General features: G+C 41.6%; 1 protein-coding gene and 1 long non-coding RNA gene across 2 annotated transcripts; both read left to right on the top strand.

Moving 5' to 3' along the window:
* Positions 1-309: 309 nt before the first annotated feature.
* On the top strand, positions 310-11,259 carry eno1a (enolase 1a, (alpha)). Its single transcript, XM_086048787.1, has 12 exons — positions 310-475; positions 2,347-2,444; positions 4,561-4,656; positions 5,538-5,596; positions 7,120-7,189; positions 7,280-7,413; positions 7,614-7,836; positions 8,081-8,278; positions 9,589-9,790; positions 9,903-10,011; positions 10,687-10,745; positions 10,831-11,259. Exons 1-12 carry the CDS (start codon positions 330-332, stop codon positions 10,892-10,894), a joined length of 1,458 nt encoding a protein of 485 aa, XP_085904913.1. The 5' UTR covers positions 310-329; the 3' UTR covers positions 10,895-11,259.
* LOC147152585 (uncharacterized) lies at positions 4,666-5,425 on the top strand. Its single transcript, XR_015089236.1, has 2 exons — positions 4,666-4,842; positions 4,937-5,425. It is a non-coding gene; the product is annotated as an uncharacterized LOC147152585 (long non-coding RNA).
* Positions 11,260-20,870: the final 9,611 nt, after the last annotated feature.

The following is a 20,870-nucleotide window of genomic DNA, read 5'->3' as shown; positions in this document are numbered from 1 at the left end:
CTTTTAAATTGTGAAATATAGGAGGATGAGTTAATTTCTGAAAATGGCTCCCACAACGCAATATATAATAAATTGGGTTTATGTTTATAATAAAAAAGAAAAATAACTTTTGTGTCACAAAATAAGGCGTCGTCACTGATCTCCCCACTTAGACATATCCAATATGGTCGCACCCTCGACGTACGATATAGCGCATAAGGCGGTATTTATGTAAAAGATTCTAGGTCACCATCAGCTCACGTTCGTTACTTGCGCATCTTCCTGGTTCCCTCCATGGCGAACGTGCAGCCCAACTCGCAGTCGTGTCCCGCGTGACCGTGCTCCAGCCAATGGCGTGGCTCCGCGGCTCGGTTCTGCGTGGATGCTGTCCACTTATCATCGAGCCCCGCACGTCACGAGTGCCTTCCTCTCGTCTGCTTGCTCGCACGACACAGCCACAGACAGCACCGTCCTTGCACACAGTTAGGCCGGAAAGGTAACTTTAAAATCCATTTGGTGTTTGCAACAGCCACTTTGATTCAAGTATCGGATTTCCGTTTGTGCCTTATATCATTTTCTTTCATCGTGTGTTAACGCGCTTTTGGGAAAGGCACACTTTAAATGTTGTCCTTGACAATTGTATGTCATTTCGAGGACTGTATGTCCGGATTTTGCTAACGCTCCTCGGTGGCCACCATGGTGGGTTAGCTTGTAGCCCAGGGGCTATTTTTAAAGCGACGCCGTCAGCTGGCGGGGAAGACCGCCAGTCCCCCTCTTGATTTTTTCTTTTTTTTAAGAACTGCGGCGGGTGTCAGTAACTGGCGTCAGGTTGCAAACTTCCTGCTGTCTCTGCAACATGTTGCGGAACTTTGGGATAGAAAAGATGAGAGCGTTTCGGACACTTTTAGAGGCGACACTAGTTGCTTGCCGCATTAATGGCGGCCGGGGGGGCGTGTCGACCAAAAAGCAATACACTTACTGAATGTAGCGAATTAACTACAGTGTGTCTATAGCTTCGTGGATACTTTACAGTGAAAATGTTATAAGACAAGCACGCTTGTTTTTGGGGTGTCACGTTTATGTTGCCATTTTTAAAAGCACTTTTCTCGCGAACCGAATGTCATGCATATGATCTTTCAGACTGAGAAAGATTAATATCGAACTTTAATGCACTTAAAAAAAGATGGTATAGAGTAGCCGCTGCATGGAACATAAATCTTATGCTTGCATGATTAGTTTGAGGCTGCCATTTTGTGCTGCCATTTTGTTATGCTTCCTGCAATGACCATGCAGTAATCCTAAGAGAGCTTTTGGGACAAAACAGGCGAATTTGTAGGAGACGATTAGGACATTTACGTTAGTAAAAGGTGCATTGACGGAAGGTTGATTGACTGTACAGTAATATGCTACGTCTTCAAAGTACAAGTATAAAGGTGTTCTTTCTTTGATTTGAAGTAGTTGTAAGAATGAGACACATTCATTTGTTTGTGGGGGTTTTTTCACCAGATGTTTGAAATTTGGATCTTTCATTTTTGCCCTTGTTGCACTGGAAAAAGACATTTGAGTTGCATCAAAATTCTGTCCATTAAAAAATAAGTGGAAAAAAGGGATGAGCTGCACAATTAATCTTAATAATAATATCAATATAGGGGGCCTATTTTATACCTTTTCAAAAATCCCAGTGTATTTTATGAATTCCAAACCAGAGCTTAGTAAAACAAAAAAAACAAAAAAAAAGAGAGAGAGTGAGAGAGACGGAGAGAGAAGGAGGAGGAGGGGAGAGAGCAAGCTCAATAGTAATGCTGCATTAGCGCCCACCCATGCATTCAGAATCAGTATGGGCAGAGGGGGTGTGGTGGTTTGTCATTGGTTAAAATCAATGGCAAATCAATAACGGCACAGTGAACCCCTTAGCCAAATAGTCTGGTTCTGTGACCTCCATTATTTGCGTTTGGAAGGATAACAAAGTCAACGTCAGATTAAACCGTGACTCTGGCCTCAGCACCATATCGGTTTAAAGATACTATTGACATTGACTTTTTGTTGCTCATTGTATTCTTTTTATTTTTTATTGTTATAAAATTTCGCAAATATTTTGCAATGTCTTTTTGGGTGATCAGACAAAGCATATTTATTTAGTTTAGCCACACCTCACCGTGACTCATTCATCTGCTTCTCTGAGTTGACTTCTCTCAGTGCTCACACACAGCACACATGGTAACGCATAAGAGTTGGTAATAGAAAAACAAGCATATTTTTGTGATTTTAAACGTGGTTTGTAATTATTTAACTGGGTAAGTATGAGTACGATATGACCAAGCGAGCATGTCTTTGTGCTGACCTCTCGACCTGTTGTTGTGTCTGCAGATCCTACCCAACCATGTCCATCCTGAAGATCCACGCTCGTGAAATTTTTGACTCCCGTGGTAACCCCACCGTGGAAGTTGACCTCTACACCAAGAAAGGTACTTGTACGCCTGAAATGATTCTTGTCGCATCGTCGTCATTTTGACTCAGTAGCTGACTGCAGTGATTGGTTATGGTTTATATATTTATTTACAATGGATGTGAAAAGTCTGCACAGCCATGTTCAAATGACAGATTATTGTGAGATCAAAAATGAGACCAAGATAAATCAATTCAAAACTTTTTCCACCATTAATGTGACCTGTACATTTCAGGAATCTTTGTGAGAAGGGGAGTAAAAAAAATAAACGATTGTGCTAATGTGGTTTCACAAGCGTGCTCTCCCGCTTATACTTGGGGAATGTGGTTGTGTTTTGAATTAACCAATCACATTCAAACTCATGTTTAATTGGACTCGGCACTCGCCTTCCACCATTTGTTTGACCCTAAATAAAGTTCAGATGTTCTAGTGGGCCTTACCTGTCGTTTTTTGCTTTTTAGTTTTTGTAATCACATTTTATAGCACAAGTCATTAGTTATGTATGTATTACGGTATGTGAGCATTGTATTATGACACAGCGATCGGTGTGATAATCAGTGTATCGGAAGAAAAACATTTGTGTTGTCGCTTATAGAAAATGTCTTCGTAGGCATTAGTCATACAATAAAGAACTAATTGAATGGAGAAAACGTCCCATTCTGTCTTCACATTATAATTAATGGTTATGGAATACATTACCATTAATTATAATGTGAAGAGAAGACAGGCAATTGCTCTTAGAGGCGATAAAAGAACATAAATAGAATAGAATTGTATGTCACAATAATCTTTTCACCGTAAAGGAATGTATTTTGAGTCATGCGCATATCAATAATGACATGATTAAAGATGTACTTATGATTTGCATTGAAGTTTGAGCTGCTTAATGCTGCTTTGCCACTGGGACATGTCGTTTCTTGCTACAACTCTTCACAGTTGCCAGTTTCAGGCTCTCTTGGTGAGCTCAGACGTTGAGCATGTGCAAATAGCTTGTGTAATAATATCACCATGGCCTCACAGTACTGTGTCACTATAATGATACGTGCATGGGAGCACACTTACGGTAGGTCATTCGCACTAGCCACACATTTGGTTCATGGCAGCGATCTTGTATAAATGATTATGCTGGGGTAATTGCTGCTGAGGGCATATACTGAGCAGGTGGAACCTGCTCTTATATTCAGCTACCTTAGGACTAGGGTGCCACTTGTATTTGGTTAGTTGAACACTCTTGAGGGCTGAAAGAAAAGAGTCAACTCGATGAAAAGTCCTGGGAATGTCAATGAGGCCACCTGAATGACCAGTGGCATGGAAGGCCCTAAAAACATGGCTCGCAGCTTTGTTTCCCTTCTCATTTGGATAGAATGGCTGCCAAGCGCTCTGCGTTTACTGTAAATGGCTTCCTTCCCTTTTTGAACTGTTAGCAGATTCCCTTTCAAGGCAGCCAGGTCTGATATGCCACCCTCGCAGCTTAGATGACGGCATGTCTGTCTACCGTACAAGCGCTTACATAAGCAGCCTCTCTAACGTACACGCTGCTGTGTATGCTGTTGCCGTGGTTGAATTTCAGCAGCTCTGTTTAGCTGTAAACGACTATCTCGATGAAAGGAATACACACATGATTTCCCCAAATTGCTCCCTTGGCCGGCATGACCGCCATGCCCCCACCTCTCTAAGCATTAAATTCCCCCTCATGTCGGGCCACTGGGCAAACTGAATAGATTGGCATGCATTCACAGATGGACTGCACATGCTCAGTTGATCCCCCGTCTGGCCTCTGTTACATAACAGCGCAATGCAGCACAATTCTGCCTTTACATGGCCCATTTGTCTCTGCGGGGGAAATGGACACCTTGTCGAGCCTCTCCAAGGAGATAGAGATATACGTAATTCATAAACATGTTGTCTTGTCGAGATGTCATTATTCACAAGCATCAAGCGTAACTACGGCACATGATGAAGCACGTAAATCTCTTTTGCGTTGGGAGTGCTGGAGCTTGAAGTTTCGTGAGACATAATTTATGAATGAAATGAATTTCAGTGTGTATTAACTTCACACTCATTTCCAGGCAGTCATTTTGGGCATGACACAGCAGTTTTTAAGTAACTCAAAAAATGTTCCCTCTACTGCCCAGGTCTTTTCAGAGCTGCAGTGCCCAGCGGTGCTTCTACGGGCATCTACGAGGCTCTGGAGCTCCGCGACAATGATAAAACTCGCTACATGGGCAAAGGTAAAAGAAAATGACAAGAAAGAAATTCTTAGACTAGCTGTTGACTTTGCTCCTTTTCCACACTGTTCACACTCATATCTTAGGACCACGTTTACCCCAACCCCTCTATCTCTGTCTTCCCCGTTAGGAGTCAAAAGAGCCGTAAAATATGTAAATGAATTCTTGGGCCCGGCATTGTGTAACCAGGTAAACAAAAGTGTGGAGTAAAGGTTGGAACTAACATATCTCTAAGCGCAGAAGCATGAAGAATGGATTTTTATTTTGAAACTAACCTTGGCAGGAACTAACAGAGGATCACAGATCAATGGGGACCGCAGTGTAGAAGATGATCCATTTTAACACAATATACGTTACGAGTCAGTTAATCAACAAGATGCCAATAGTGGAAGGAAACCACACAAGAGCAAGGTATTGCACTTTTGCTGACACTGAATTTGGCAACACCGCCAATCTATCCTCCTTGTCAGAAAGGTGACACAAGTTGCTTCCACATAAAATGGCGTTGATAAAGAAAATCATACTGCATACGATGCGTCATAAGCCGAAATACATAATTCTGCTTCTAAATTATGTCATATTGGGGATCGCGAAAATATCGAAATACCGGGTCAAGGATTTTTTTTTTAGATTATGGTAATACTGATTTTCAAAATTCATGCTGTACAGCTAGAAAGTCCAGCACCATCTGTACATGTTTATTGTCATTCATCACAGAGGTGTTTTTCTTTGGCCAGCTTCTGTGTTTCTATTGTCAAAACTACTTCAAGATCCTCATATGAGAGGAGGGCATGTTCCGTGGTGGTCTTCCTCCCCCCCCCCCCCCCCCGCTCTGCATGGTCTTCCTCAGCCTGGGTCAGTTATGGTCTGCTTGTCCTTTGCAGGTGTCTCAAAAGCTGTTGAGCATATCAATAAAACTATTGCACCTGCACTGGTTAGCAAGGTAGGACCATTTATTGTCTGACTCACACTACCACACGTCACATCCTCAATAGCAATTCCTTAAATGCACAGACAAATCTTTGTGTACGCTTTGTGTTAGCTTGTTGGCGGAATGATAGATGTGTTGTATTAACAATTTGCATTTAGGTTTTAAATGTGAGATGCTGTGACTCTGCTACCCGTTTGTGTATGTTTTGCAATATTGACTAGGAATTAACATACCTTCTTACTAGGGATGTAACGATTCACCCAAGCCCCAATTTGACTCGATTTTTGATTTTCAGTTTTCAGTTTTTAAAAAATCGCTACCAAGCTTGTCTCTGCGCGCTAGTATGGTGCTGCAGCCATCCACAAAAGCAATAAACGGTGATGTTTTGACATCAGCTGGGAAAGGCTTCAACACGCCCATGGCCCTTGTGAGGATAAGCAACTCAGATGATGGATGGATGGATGTTTAGTGCATTTTGAAATGGAACCAAAAACTATACACTATGCTGAGTTGCACTAATACCACCTATAAATACAAAAAAGAAACGCTTGTTTTTTTTTCATCCTTAGTCCAAAACGTTTTGTTTTGCTTCTCTATTATGCATAATTTGATCTACACATTCAAAATGTGGTATGCACCCGGAATGGAAAAAAAAACCTGTTAAAGGTTAGGAGTAACATAATTTTTGAAACACTCTAAATTCGTATAGTCTAACGACCTAAGTATGTTATGTCTTTTATTGTTAGGTGTTGTCATTAAGAGTTTGTGGAAAATAGGTCCTGTTGTGTTAACTTGAGTGCTCAGATGTCCGAGTTTATAAATGCAACACTTGGTGCGTGGTCACAGTGGCCGGGAGGCCAGCGCATGTCCTTTCCTGCTGTTTGATGTCTACCGCGGCCATACAAAAACGGTGTTTTGGTTTTTAATAAATCTGAGTTTGCTGACTAATGCCTCCATAATCTGTAGTAGACGCTACAATATGTTAGCGTACCACAACAGGATATGCGTGCGGCATTCCATCAAACACGGCACACAGTAGCCTGTGTGTGCTCACTCCCGCTAGCTTCCAGAAACGACTGTCCCAATGTGAGAAATGAAATTGGGAACCAGCCACATGGTGCTTCCTTTTTAGATGCTCGTTTATCACCGCCGTGCTGCTATAAAAGGGAGATTTACATCGTTTGAAGTAATTTTGTGAAATGCGCCCGGCCTTTTGCACTCTTTTGCTAACTCTAACACGGATGTTAGCCATGACACCATTAACCACAATGCTTTTGTTTATATCACGGATGACCCGAATTACCATTAGTGTGCATGTGTTTTGCAGACAGGCGTGACATGAGCGAGCGTTAACTTGGCGTTGTAAATCGATTCTTTTCTTTTTTTTTTTTACATCGATGCATATTTTAAGCAGTTTACATCAATCGATTTTCGATAAATCGTTACATCCAATTTTTGATAAATCGTTACATCCCTACTCCTTACATTTGCAATGTCGCTTGTAATGTACCCTAACGTGTTTATTTGGAATCCAGGATGTGAATGTTATGGAGCAGGAGAAGATTGACCAGCTGATGCTGGACATGGATGCAACAGAAAACAAGTGTAAGATGCGCAGCTCCTGTGCCACGTATATCCAAGCCTGCTCGGGAATAAATGATGAACAATGAACAATATGTGTTTATCTCACTTCAGCTAAATTTGGTGCTAATGCCATCCTGGGCGTGTCCCTGGCTGTGTGCAAGGCTGGCGCAGCTGAGAAAGGCGTGCCGCTCTATCGCCACATTGCTAACCTAGCTGGCAACCCTGAAGTCATCCTCCCTGTGCCTGTGAGCTAACATTTACTTAAATCAAGAAAGGGCAAAATACTTAGTTGGACATCATCTAAGTCAGTGTTGACCAACCTTTATTGAGCAAAGACACATATTATACATTAGAGAATAAAGTCATGGAGGAACAAATGTCACAAAATGTGTACACTACTGACCAAAAATTTGGGATATGTGGCTTCCATTGGACGTCCCTTTAGGCCTTCAACGTCATCAATGGCGGCTCCCACGCCGGCAACAAGCTTGCCATGCAGGAGTTCATGATCCTGCCCGTGGGCGCCAGCAGCTTCAAGGAAGCCATGCGCATCGGTGCCGAAGTCTACCACAACCTAAAGAACGTCATCAAGGAGAAATACGGCAAGGATGCCACCAATGTAGGGGACGAGGGCGGCTTTGCACCCAATATCCTGGAGAACAAGGAAGGTGAGAGCAAACCGGAAATAGCAAACCAGTCTAAAGTGGCCTTCAGGGAGCTGCTTGGTTTATGTCACTCTCCCGCTGGTTTCAAGTTGCTAAATAAAGACCTCAACGTGAGCGCATTTGCTGCATTCCTGTTACTGGCTGTGTGTTTGTTTGTCATTTATCATACGAATGTATCCAGTACATATTAGAAACATACCAGGCTTTAACTCTTTATCATAATGTGTGTTTCATGTTTCTATCAAAGCTCTGGAGCTGCTCAAGAATGCCATTGGCAAGGCCGGCTACACTGACAAGATCGTCATCGGCATGGACGTGGCCGCCTCCGAGTTCTACAAGGATGGCAAGTACGACCTGGATTTCAAGTCTCCCAATGACCCCAGCCGCCACATCTCCCCCGACAAGCTGGCCGACCTCTACAGGAGCTTCGTTAAAGACTACCCCGGTGGGTGGGATAAGCATTTGTTCTTGCTCTCCATCTTGTAGCAGGTTTTATGCCGGATAGGTCCAGAAGTCTGTTAGGCTATGACAGGCTGGCAAAGTATGGCTCTTTATAATAATACATTTTTTCTTTACAATAATATGTCCCTATGGCCTCCACTAGTCTAAACAATTAATATTAATTAATATTGTGTTTGTGGATTACGAGTTAAGCAGCAAAACCCCCCCGTTTTAAGCCATCTCGTGTCATTTCTGCCGACTGAAAATGACAGCAGAGTAGCTCGGTGCTCAGGCAACGACCAATCAGAGCTCAACTGTTTTCTGAAGCTGAGACATGATTAGTCAACTGTTTTCGGAAGCAGGTGAGCTGTGATTGGTCGTCACCTGAGCACATATTTTTGAGAGAGAAAAAAAAGTTTGGGTTGACTTCCACTTTAAGGCTTTGTGGATTTCCATGACTTGGATAACTGAGAATCTACTTAGACATAAAGGGGGGGAAATCAAATAGATTTTTAAGCAAATATAAAATATATTTTTTGTTTTTTGTTGAGGCTGGAAATTAAAAATGACTTTTGCCATTAGCCTAATGATATTTAGTGCATTCATTTAGTCATTTTTTCCTTAAAATGTGAACTAAAATGTATCTGATTATTTTGTATCAATTTGTCTTGATTGATAATTGGTTAACGGATTGTAAAACAAACAGTAACATTTGAAAGAAGTGAAGTGGGTAATTTGAATTATGGGTAATTTGAATTAAAGGAACACTAGGTGGGGGAATAGGGTACAAAACCAAAGTTAAATGTTTCATTTTCAACATTGTTGTATTATTTAGACACAATTAAATTCACGACTACATTGTAGCCATGAATCCTTGACACAGCCACTGGAAACAAATGCAATTCAGTCCAACTGCAGGATTTCACGACAGTGTGCGCTCGCCAGATGGGTGCTCATGGGAAATGTAGTTGACTTCGGGCAAAACACTACCGCTCTTGTCCATATGGCGCCGCCGTTATCAACGAAAACTGGGAGCTCCCAAGTGTTGCTTTAAGTATGCATGTAACTTAGATATTTACAAATGAAGTGGTTAATTATAAATATGAAATTAAAACGAATGTGAATTATTTCATTAAAATAAACTTAGGTTTTACATGGACACTATCCTTTTTTTTTTTTTTTTTTTTTTTTTCTTTTGTTTCTAAAACCTGAACTCCGAATGACCTGGTCTATCTGTCTGTTTCCAAAATCCAACGTGGCTCTCGGTCCCCAAAGTTTTCCCTGTACTCAACATTGCCTCCTGACCCTCCACAGTCGTGTCCATCGAGGACCCCTTCGACCAGGATGACTGGGAAGCGTGGACCAAATTCACAGCCAGCACCAACATCCAGGTGGTGGGCGACGACCTCACCGTCACCAACCCCAAGCGCATTGCCAAGGGCGTGGCCGAAAAGTCCTGCAACTGCCTGCTGCTCAAAGTCAACCAGATCGGCTCAGTCACCGAGTCCCTGCAGGCGTACGTGTTCACACAGCAGTCAAGTCCCATCTTGTTTACCTCAAACCGTAGTTGGAAACAAAGCTCATGTTGTGTGTGTGTGTGTGTGTGCGTGTGTTTTTCCTTCTAACAGCTGCAAGTTGGCCCAGAGCAATGGCTGGGGCGTGATGGTCAGTCATCGCTCTGGAGAGACCGAGGACACCTTCATTGCGGACCTTGTCGTCGGTCTCTGCACTGGACAGGTACTGCAGCCTATACTAATAGTTGTGTGCGACTATACCACAAACTATGAACACAAAGCAATTGAGTGTCATTTCAAAAGTCTTCTTACAACATGAGCCCTAAAAACTCTTTCGCTGCCAGCCCTCTCAGATAACATGGATATTGGACTTCTTCTGCAGTCACTGGCAGTGAAAGATTTTAAAATGAAATGGCTTACAGGTGATTTGGGTTAGGAAAAATACAATCTATGTACATGTACTTGCTGCAAAGACTTTCCTTAACTTCCATTTAGTACTTGGGTTAAATTTAGCTCCTCCCGGCATGCACAGCTTCTTCTGACAGATGAGACGTATCACTTGAAAATACTTTCTTGGACTATTACTGTACAACTGTACTTTCCTTTTGAGACTGTGCTTTGGCACCATCTTGTGGCCTGTCGGGGCATTTCTGAGCACAAAAATCCTGACTAGTTTTAGTTTTTATTAGTTTTTCACCAAATAACTCAGGATAATAGCCGCAGGAACAAACAGGACTAAGTGAATTCTTGAATTGTGAACCGCTTATATTCTGGGGGATTGCTGGACTATTTGAACATCTGTGGCCCTGGTTGCTCTTCAGCTCGTTGCGACTTGAATGCAGAATGCAGACTGTCATAGCCCAGCTGCAATAATGTGCAATCAAATGTGTGTTTCCAGATCAAGACCGGCGCACCTTGCCGATCTGAGCGCCTGGCCAAGTACAACCAGCTGCTCCGGTAAGTCAGCCCGAAAATACAGGATTGGGGTGGGGGCGGAGGTTATTGCCGGCCGTTATGACAAAATGTCCTCACTCTCGCTCAGGATTGAAGAGGAGCTCGGCGACAAGGCCCGTTTTGCCGGCCAGAACTTCAGACACCCCATCTGAGCTGCACGTGCATCCTCACGCTTCTGTGTGTTTATCACTCATAATTGTCATACTGAAACGCCACGCAAAAGTCGCCTGCCCTGTCCAAATGTGGTCTGCGGCATGGTGAAGCATCAAGCACCTCCTCAAAGTATGCTTTAGCTCCTGGAAAATAATAATACTAATGATGATCCCTTCTGTGTCTACATGTGTCTGAGACCTCTGTGTAGCTTATTGTGCTACTGAATATTTGAGCTACTGTAACTGTAGTACTGTCTCGAGTAGTGGAAAAGAGTATTATCTGTGCAATGTGTCTCATCCGACAAGTCTTGTGTTGCTGTAAGCGTTGGCAGAAATATATAATAAAAATATAGTTTGAAATGTTACTGTATGAGGCTCCTTTTTTTAAAATGTTGCTTTGGTGCTATTTACACACCATTGCGCAATGATTTTGCAGGTTGACTAGCCTACCGATACCACATCTTACAGATCTTCCCAGAAGATAACAGTAAAATGATGCGCACCTCATCTCTCGTGACTGCTCGGGTCTGTCGGTGTGACGTGTTTGATGTAATCTGAGTACCGCTGGGAGGCTGAAACATGAGCACAGTGGCATCTTGGGGATGCCATTTGTGCCTCTGAAGGGCTAGGAGTAGCGTTCTTTTAATGGTGAAGCTTTACCAGGATAAATAAAGGTCTATTCTCAAGCGATATGACACCATCGTGGGGATTGTTAGTTGTGACTGTTCCCTTACTTTAACCTTATGTTAAGCTTCCTCTTTTGGTTCAGATTTAGAACTTGATGTCATCATCGGCACAAAGGCACTACCAAACACAATGGATAAGCATTCGCATTAATGCAAATTTATTAGATCAAATTCTAAAAGGCCTAAATTGGTGTTTAGAGCCTCGAATGCACTCAGTGAGTTGATGCAGCATTTGGAACCTACGCCATCTAGCGATCACAAACTCTGAGTGCATATGATGAATTCCTTGTACAGAAGGTCAGAGGACTTAAAACTTCTCAACAATGTACAAGAAAAAAATGACACCGTTTTATCATGAAAACGATACAGATGCGGGGACATAACCCATTGACTAACCAACAATCTGTAGGCATAATATTGAACGTACTTTGGTATCTATAATATATTTCTGATAAGATGATTTCTTATTGTGTCGAGTAGCAGCAGGCAGTGTCAGGAGTAGTCGATCGGCATTTGAAAGTGATCTAAGTCGTGTACAGTTGGGCCTCTGTTTGCGACAATGTGACATATTGAAGTTTATTTGTTTTATATGTTTGGTCTGAAAGTGTTTTTCATACAACTATTCACTGTAATCATGACTTTACTACGCGTTAGCATAGGTTACTGAATTACTACTGTATTGCAAGGGGGTACGAATACATGATCATGTGGCACTAGAAGGCATTACTGCCGTACTTAGTTTCTCATGTGATTGTTTTATTTTTATAGCCTAAAATGTTTATCATATAATTATGTAGCGTAATTATGAGATTTTTTGACGAATGTTTTGCATACAAAGTATTTACTGTACTTATGGTTTGACTGCAGTGATAGGGGGCGGCGTAGAATACATAATCAAATGGCAAAAGAAAGCAATTCTCAGATACAGTACCACTGTATTTCCTTTTGTTTTATTTCTATAGACTGTAAGTGTTTTTCATTCAAAGATTCACTTTAATTGTGACTATAATGACTGCGTTTGGGACAGACTACTACACAGCATCATCACGCAGCACATGAAGGCGCACTCAGTTACTGCCAAACAGTCTATCGCTTGATTTTAAATAATGACGGCCCTATCCTGGTACGTTTGATCTAGGATTATGAAAATTGGGAGGCACGTGCATGTAGCACCCCAAGAGATACAAAAAAAAATGTTTGTAGTCATACCTGAAGTAAGTTATGAGTATTTGAATGTCCAATTTGGTACCATTGTTGCACAATACTGGGGTCATCCTTATAACCCCTTGTTCAAGAGTATACATAGATGGGCAATTTAAATACAAAATTTTTCATCAGTGCTACTGGATGGCCACCTAGGACCAGCAGTTCCTAATTAGATTTATGAGGGAAAAAAATGCTATTTTATATATGGACAAAATACGTGCATATGTGCAATATATAATTTTGATAATACATGTTTCACTGCATTATAAAAGATCCACTATCTAACCCAACAAATAATCCCATCAAACAACATAGTGTATTTTTTTCCAGTGCAAAGGGCACTTGCATGTTGCACAGGGATCTTGCATCAAAAATATGATTCAAGGACAGAACAAAACCGCTGGACAAGAAACCAACATTAAGTGCAAGAACTCATTTTGTAAATTTTTTCCCCCACACAAATCAACTCACTCAAAATGTGATATTTGTCCTGCATATCATTCCCAATCTGCAAAAAAAGAGTCTACTTACATTTTAACACAGGGCAGTGTAAGACCCAGTGTAAGCACAACTAAATCTCTGCCATGTAGTGGTGATTAGTTTCTGATTTCCCCCTGTGCTTCCGTGGAAAACGTATCTTGAATGATTGCCAGCGTTTTTGGAAGAATTTCTGGCGTTTGTAAAAAAATATATACAGACAGTAAATGAATGTAAAGTTTTAATTAAAAAACGTTGTTTTTTTGGGGGTGGGGGGGGGATAAATCAAGGGACCACTCAGACTATGATCTGGGCACCCAGTTGCCCATCCCTTCACATGATGTACATTAATTAACATTAACTTGTCATGTCTTGAAGATATCAGTATGAAAATATTTTCATATTCATAAATATTATTTTGTGGTTATTATTGGTGTTGTCGTGTTTTATTTTCGATTTTTATTACTGTTGTAGGGTAATTTGTTACACCTGCAGTTCTTTTTTTCAAATGTTCTCAAAGTAAAATTGTTGTAATTTGATTTCCTGCGCGCTCCGATTTACGTGCACGATCGGGGTTACGTCGCCGCCGTAAGAAACAAAATACCGTCGAAACCCGAGGCCCTCCCTCGTTGCGTGTTGTGGTATTCTCCCTTTCGGCCAGTGGGTGACGACATTTTACCGGTTGAACTTTGAGAGCCCCCGACTGTTCTCACCCCAACATGAAGAAGGATGCTGTCACGCTGAGTGCCTCTCACACACACCAGTCTGAGCATCCCGGCTACCATTAGTCCCTCTTTGAATCCCAACTCCATCATTTATGACAGCTTTGCCCCAAACGTGGTGCGTTCACGAGCAAGGCGAGAAAAAGACACACAAGGTGGCACTGCGGCTGTCTGTAGTGGCGACCACTTGGCTAACTAACGTTGGCTAATTGCCCCCGCCGCTGCTCCGCTTTGCTTTGCCCGCCGCTATTGTTTGTTGTTGCAGCCTCTCATCAAACAAATCACAGATGTTGTAGATCAAGCTCTCCAAGGTAAGTGCCGTGAGCGCACACCGTGAGCCTTGTTCTTTTGCTTCCGATGAGTGTTCCTGTGAAAAATGTGCCAAATAATGCAGTGCATTGTGGTTTGTTTGGTAACGTCAACCAGCTAGCCGCTTGGCTAATTTCCCTGTTAGCATGAAGACCGGGCTTATCAGTGAGCTAACGCGGCTATCCGGTTAGCAGCAGCCGCTAGCACTGATTGGGAATGCCAGTCGGGAGCGGTGTACTGTCTGGGTGCGAACAGCTCGTTTCACGCCGTTTAGCGCCAGCAGCACGCACCACAAAGCTCACGGCTCGTGTTAGGACAGTGTTTGTGTTTTCAACATGTACTGGAACGACGAGAGTGCAGCACAGTGAGCGCTTCCCATTTGAATGGACCCTGTGCTGTGTGTGTATGTATGTGTGTGTGTGGGTGCGCGCGCGTGCGTGTGCGCGACTGCGTGTGTGTTTCAAGGAGTAGTCGGAGCCCATTGAGCTATTGTCATTAGCTCATGGAAATGTTAGCTGCCAGATGCTATCATGCTTCCTTTAGTGTGTCACGCTTTGTGTTTTGACTAATTGCAAGCTAGTAGTTCAGGGCTGCTTTTTTCGGTGGAGTTTTGTGTGAGAACGTATACTAAAACCAAACACTGACAATTGGAAAAACAGACTCATTGTCAGCAATTAGAAGTGGGAAACATCTTAACAGTGGTGAATAACTTCATAAGTAAGAATATAACTTGAATACTACTTTCATAAGTTCAAGTTTATTATATTAACATATCGCATGTTTTTCCTATATGTAGGTTAATTTAAGATGCTAAATGGTCCAAGGGTGTAATTGTGTGTGTGCATGTTTTTTTGTCTATATCTGCCCCAACCAGACCAGGTTGTACCCCACTCTTGCTCTAAATCTGCTGGGATAGGTTCATACTCTCCTGGGGCCCTAATAAGTAAACAGCGACATCGAAAATGGGTGGATGGACATATAACTGTAGGGTTTTTTTTGTATTTACATGAGTGTAAAGCAGCTCAGCACACACACAGATCTGCCTCATAAATTCTTGGAACAATGTTAATGCGACCCCTTTTTAGATACAAACTCCGGTCCATCAGTGATATTTGGCGACATTATAAATGTCAAAAGTATAATCTTGCAGCTTTATGTATTTAGTAGTACATCATTTAGAATATTTGTAAGAATATTAAGGGCGATATGACAACAACGCAAACTGCTAGATCTGATGAGCAAAGTTTTCATTTTTGAATCAGATTCTGTGCCCGAAGGTTGCTGCCTCCTGTCTCTTTTAAAAATAAGCAGCTTCAGATGTCTTATCGGCATTTAGCTCAAGGACATCATCAGCAATGTTACATTTCAGCCATATCTTTGTTAGATTACAAAAGAAGCGTTTCTCTGTGAACACCATTGCTACCGCTGGTTAAATTGTGAGTGGCCCTAATGCAGTTGACTCCTGCACAATTGTCGACCACAGATTTCAAAATCAAATGACCCATTTTGATGAAGTGTTTTATGGAATAATTCGTTCTCGTTAGACTTTACACCTGATCTGATCGGCTGGATCAGATAGGTCATTATTTTGTATTTCATACAAAATTTATGATCGGGCCTAATGTCTTTGATTCACAGATCGATCAATGACGTCGTTGAACGGCTCAGAAATAGAACATTACAGCTGCACTGTTTCCCACCTAAACGTTTACCTGTTGCGGGCCACCACAAATGGATTTTGCCGCTATCTGTCAACATGGAAGTCTTGGAATAACTTTCATTGCTGCACAGAAAGCCACTCTGCTGCTTCAACTTGTGTGGTCCTGGTGTGAATCAGCTAATCAATACCCAGTACCGATTTTCCTTTGTAGTACGATACTGCAAATACAGCGCCTCATGTGACTGAAGTAGAACCGTATCAATGTTTACAGTTTGTGAATCGATCTTAGTACTGTATTATCGGCTCAAACACTACCGATCCCCCTTGCTACCTAGCAGCCATAACGGCCTTTTTTTTGTAGCACAGCTGGTTTTTGAGAATTATTTAATTTTTTCAAGTTTGACCTGAAAATGCTAGCACAATACTTTTACCATGCATTGCAATTTATAGCTATGCCATTTCAGAACAAAAATCCACCTGTTGCTGAACCTAACCCTTGATATTACTGTATTACATGTGAGATTATGATCATTATGAAAACCTAACGTGCGAGAGAAAAAAATGGAAGTTGTATGCCTGTGAATCCTCCATTATCTGCTGAACATCTCAGACTTTTTGTGCTAAGGCCAAAGCAATTCAAACGTTACTTTGGCGGCATCTGCTGGAATCTGGGCGCCGTTGTTCGGTTTCATTTTTTTGAGTGTTTTTTCGTCTTCGTTGGTGATGTTCTATTTTCTTGGCAGCCCTTGAATGCACCTCCACCTCCTTCAAAAGTGAAAAGTATGTTTCTGCTTTTCTTTTGTTGCGGCCACTAATAGCTGGTGTTGTCTACTTGGCTACAACAACTTGCCTCAACTCCTTAACATTCATGTTGTGTGAAGGCCAAAAGATGATCTTTTAACGTTTTGTGTAAAGTGCGTATTTGTTTGACCTTCTGTGTTAAGACACGTCAATTAGTGCCAGCGTGTTATTAAAGGCTTCTATGCTATGCTATGCACACTATGCTAGCTAACGTTTCCCTTTTTTAAATAAACTTCTGAGCGAATGGAATACATCCGACCATCTCTATTTAATGTGTTGGAATTGATGGAGTAATCGATAGGATAATCTTCTACACCCTACGTACCTGACACCACTGTACTGTAATTGGTGAGTAGTGAACCGCGAAGATGCCGGGGATTACTGCATTACTTGAAGGTGGTTTTACTGTATGAACAGCCCCCCTGGTATTGCGTGTTGATTTATACCTTCAGAGATTGCCTACAACTCACTTGTTTATTCCAAGCGACACAGACTTCCTTCTCCGTCTCCCCGCTTGTCAGATTGCCACGGTGTTAGTCAACGATTGAATTACCAGAAAGCTTAAAAGCATCGCTTGGTAAATCGCCGCTATCCTCAACATTATACGCAATATTAATGCCTTTAAACGACCTGATGTGGACATGTTGGGCTGTTTTCCAACTCGTACGTAACACACCTGCTCAGGCTTGTTGCGGATCTCAATGTCTGGAGCTGTTCATAAAACAGTTGCGTGAGACATTTGACTGCCATTTTATTGCTTATTATGCACAGTTCTATTATGATGTTTTTTCTATAACTGCAGTGTCTTTAAGGGGGGAGGAAAAATCCTCATTACCCGACTAGTTCGAGGGTTAAAGGAGGTCAGGGTGTTTTATAGTGTTTCAAATTGAGCTCAAGCGCAGCAGTGGTAAAAATGACGAGTGACACACCCCGTCCACTGAATGTTAATGTATCCCAGCGCTTGCAGATTAATCGGAAGAGAAATAGCCTCGGTTATTTCCCTTTAATGGCTAATGTGTGTTAGAGGAACGCCATCTCCCTGTGAGCAATAATATGTAGGACAGAAAAAATGTGAAAGGGGAAAAAAAAAAAAATCCATTTTCACTACAGTCTGGCACTCAGAGTATTTGTAGGATGATTTGTCATTACACACACTTGGCAATTCAACATTGACACGCTGCGTTCAGATTGCCTCTTGCTGTTTTTCACCCGCATGCCGTCACTGGATATTTTTTTCACTGCCATGAATGGCCAAGATGATTGCCCATTATAATGTCTGGCTGTGGTCTCCGAGCTATGTCAGGCTCTGCATGAGGTGGTGTAATAAAGGCGTTGGTGTGCGAAGCCTCTATTGTAAAATAGATATTGCACTTTCTGCAAGGCTGTTGTGTTTCAAAGCAAGGTGACTAGCTGATAGGCTTCTCAGGGCGTTTTGTATACACTTTCAAATTTTGCTGGTAGGAGAGTGAAAAGTTTGCCCGTGAAAACCAACACAGTCGACTGTCCTCGGGTGTTTTCAGAACAATAGCAATCTATTTCAAACAAAAAAACCTCCTGATTATGGCATTTAGTGTATTTCCAAACTCACAAATGCATTGGAAATGTTGTATTCCGAATCAAAACAAGAAGAGAAATCGATGCCGCATGTTATCCTCATACAGAAAGTGAAGTAAAGTGATTATTCCAGTAGACTAGAGGTGCAACGATTAATTTAATTGATTTTTAAAAAGTAATCCATAATTAGTTTTGATAATTGAGTAATCATAGATACCTTTTTAGATCAAAATTTCATTGTTCCACAAAAGCAGACTTATTTTATTTGTGTTGAATCAAAATGAAACATTTACATTTACTTTGGAAAACAATGATCAACATTTTTGCCTATTTTCTAACGTTACGGACCAAACTAGTAACTGAATCATACTTCATTTATTAGGGTTTGACCGATATAGATTTTTTGCGGCCGATTAAGAAATACCGATTATCGATTAATCGTCCGATTGATTAAAAATGTACAAAGAATAAAATCACTTTTTTTCCCCACCCCTCTCCAGGCTTTAAGGGTAGAAAGACGGTTATGCACTCCCATCCTTAATGGGTTAATATTTGACCGCTTGCCAACTTTGCTCCGACATTGGCAGCCAAAATACCACAAAATGCACAACACATGTACACGGTGAGGTTTTTTTTTCTTTTTTTTCCCCCCTCACACGGGAAATTTTGTTAACCTTGCGAGGTGAAACGGATCAAGCACGTTAGATACTTACCTCATATTCTCATGAGACGGAAATGCCACTGAAAGCTAGCGCGGCCTTCCGCATACGAGCAACGCATTCAAAAGTGGAGGATTGTGAAAAAATACAGGACCGTCCCTCCTTGCTGCATGTTATGAAGAAAGCTCCGACGTTTTTTAATACTGCATCTTTATTGTTTGTCGTACTCACTGGTGGCTCATGCAAGAAGCGAAGCTCCCTTCGTTTTTTTTTTTTTTTTCTTTCTGAAAGTGCTTCTTGCTACCTGCGCCAGGAGCTTTGTAATTGGCTGTAGCAAAGCCTGGCATGTGTTGTTCTAAGATATTGGACTGACACGCACACTGGCAGATAGCAGGCAAGAACAGCAGCAGCCCCCGCTCGTCACTCCAGCCATCAGCAGCAGCCCATTTTCTCCCGGCTGATCCCAACAAGTCGGTGGAGGCGATATACTGGATGTGTTGTGTCTTCTTTGTCAGTTTCCCTTCACCTCTCGTAAGAGCTGTCTCATATCTCAGCCCAGTTTGATTGAGGCCCAGCTCTGCAGTGCCACACTTGGACCAAAGAAAACCTTTTATTGTGTTACCAGCGTGTGTAATCTGGATACTAGAAACAGTACATATGTTTTTACACAAACGCACAGACTCACATGGGGCATTTTAAATGATTAGAAAGTGATAGAATTCTTTTTTTTTTTTTTTCTTTTTTGATAGAAATCTTTTTGAGAGAGGAAGCAAAGATAACTAAGATAATGTGTTTGCACAAGTGTGCGCACCATTCTATGTGTTCGGAATGAACTAAGGATAGACCGATTATCGGCCGGGCTGATTATCGGCGCCGATATTTGGCATTTTGACGAATATTGGCATCGGCCCTTTTTAAAAAATCTGCTAGCTGATAACAGATCATATTAGAATTAGCTAAACTTCAGGGTATTTTTATTTTTATATTTTTTATATTTTTTTTCACTTCACGTTCCAAGATGTGCCTGGGAACTCCATGCACTTTATGTTTGAAACAAAGCAAAGTGAAACATTAACATTTCTGTATAGGGACGTTTTGGACAACTCCAATGTAGAAAACTTTAAGGAGCTATTTATTTGTTCAAGTTTCCATTTAATTTTGTAAGACATGCTGCTGCACTTTTTCTTTGAATTCTTTGAACAAAGACATCTATTTCCCAAGATAAAAAGCAAAAAACACTTCTTTAACACGTTGCAAATATGAGAAGGGAGCACCCAGGGTGGTAGTCGATAGTAAATGAAGTTCAACCAAATTTCAAAATGACAGAAAATGTAACTTTCACATATCTTTGTTTTGATTTCAACACAGTTTTAAATGGATTTATTATTGCCCTTCAGATGTTTTAAAAAGGCCGACGCCGATATTTGTCAAAACGCACAATATCGGCCATCCCGATTCCATTCCCATTATAAAACAGAAATGGAAATTCTTAACGGACAAATCAGTCCAGGTCTTGTTTTTTGCATTTGTACAAATAAAGGCCTCATCTCAAATAAGCGCCTCCTTCCAATAAACAACCCCTGCCAATATTTGAGGAACTAGTGTAATCATTTTGTGTTGTTTTGAAGCCGCACACTGCCGGGATGAGCTTTGACTTGAGTTGTCCTGTGCATATCACAATTAGCACACACGAGTGCACTGTGCGAGCAACACGGCCCGTTTCTTTTGCGCTTCATCCACATGAGCGACACTGGAAATGAAGCGTCGGCTCACGTTTGCGATCGCAACAGTTGACGCCGGCTCGCTATTTAGTCAACGTATTCGTGCAGACGACACAGTTTTCTAGAACCTGCGAAGCAAAGGTAAACGCTAGTGCAATTCAAATGCGGTGATGAAAAAAAA

This window comes from Filicampus tigris, chromosome 1 (genome assembly GCF_054856515.1).
Source record: "Filicampus tigris isolate MCC_2025a chromosome 1, RoL_Ftig_1.0, whole genome shotgun sequence".
Taxonomy (NCBI): Eukaryota; Metazoa; Chordata; class Actinopteri; order Syngnathiformes; family Syngnathidae; genus Filicampus; species Filicampus tigris.
Note: the sequence above shows the minus strand (reverse complement) of the source record. Positions and strands in the feature narration are given on the sequence as shown.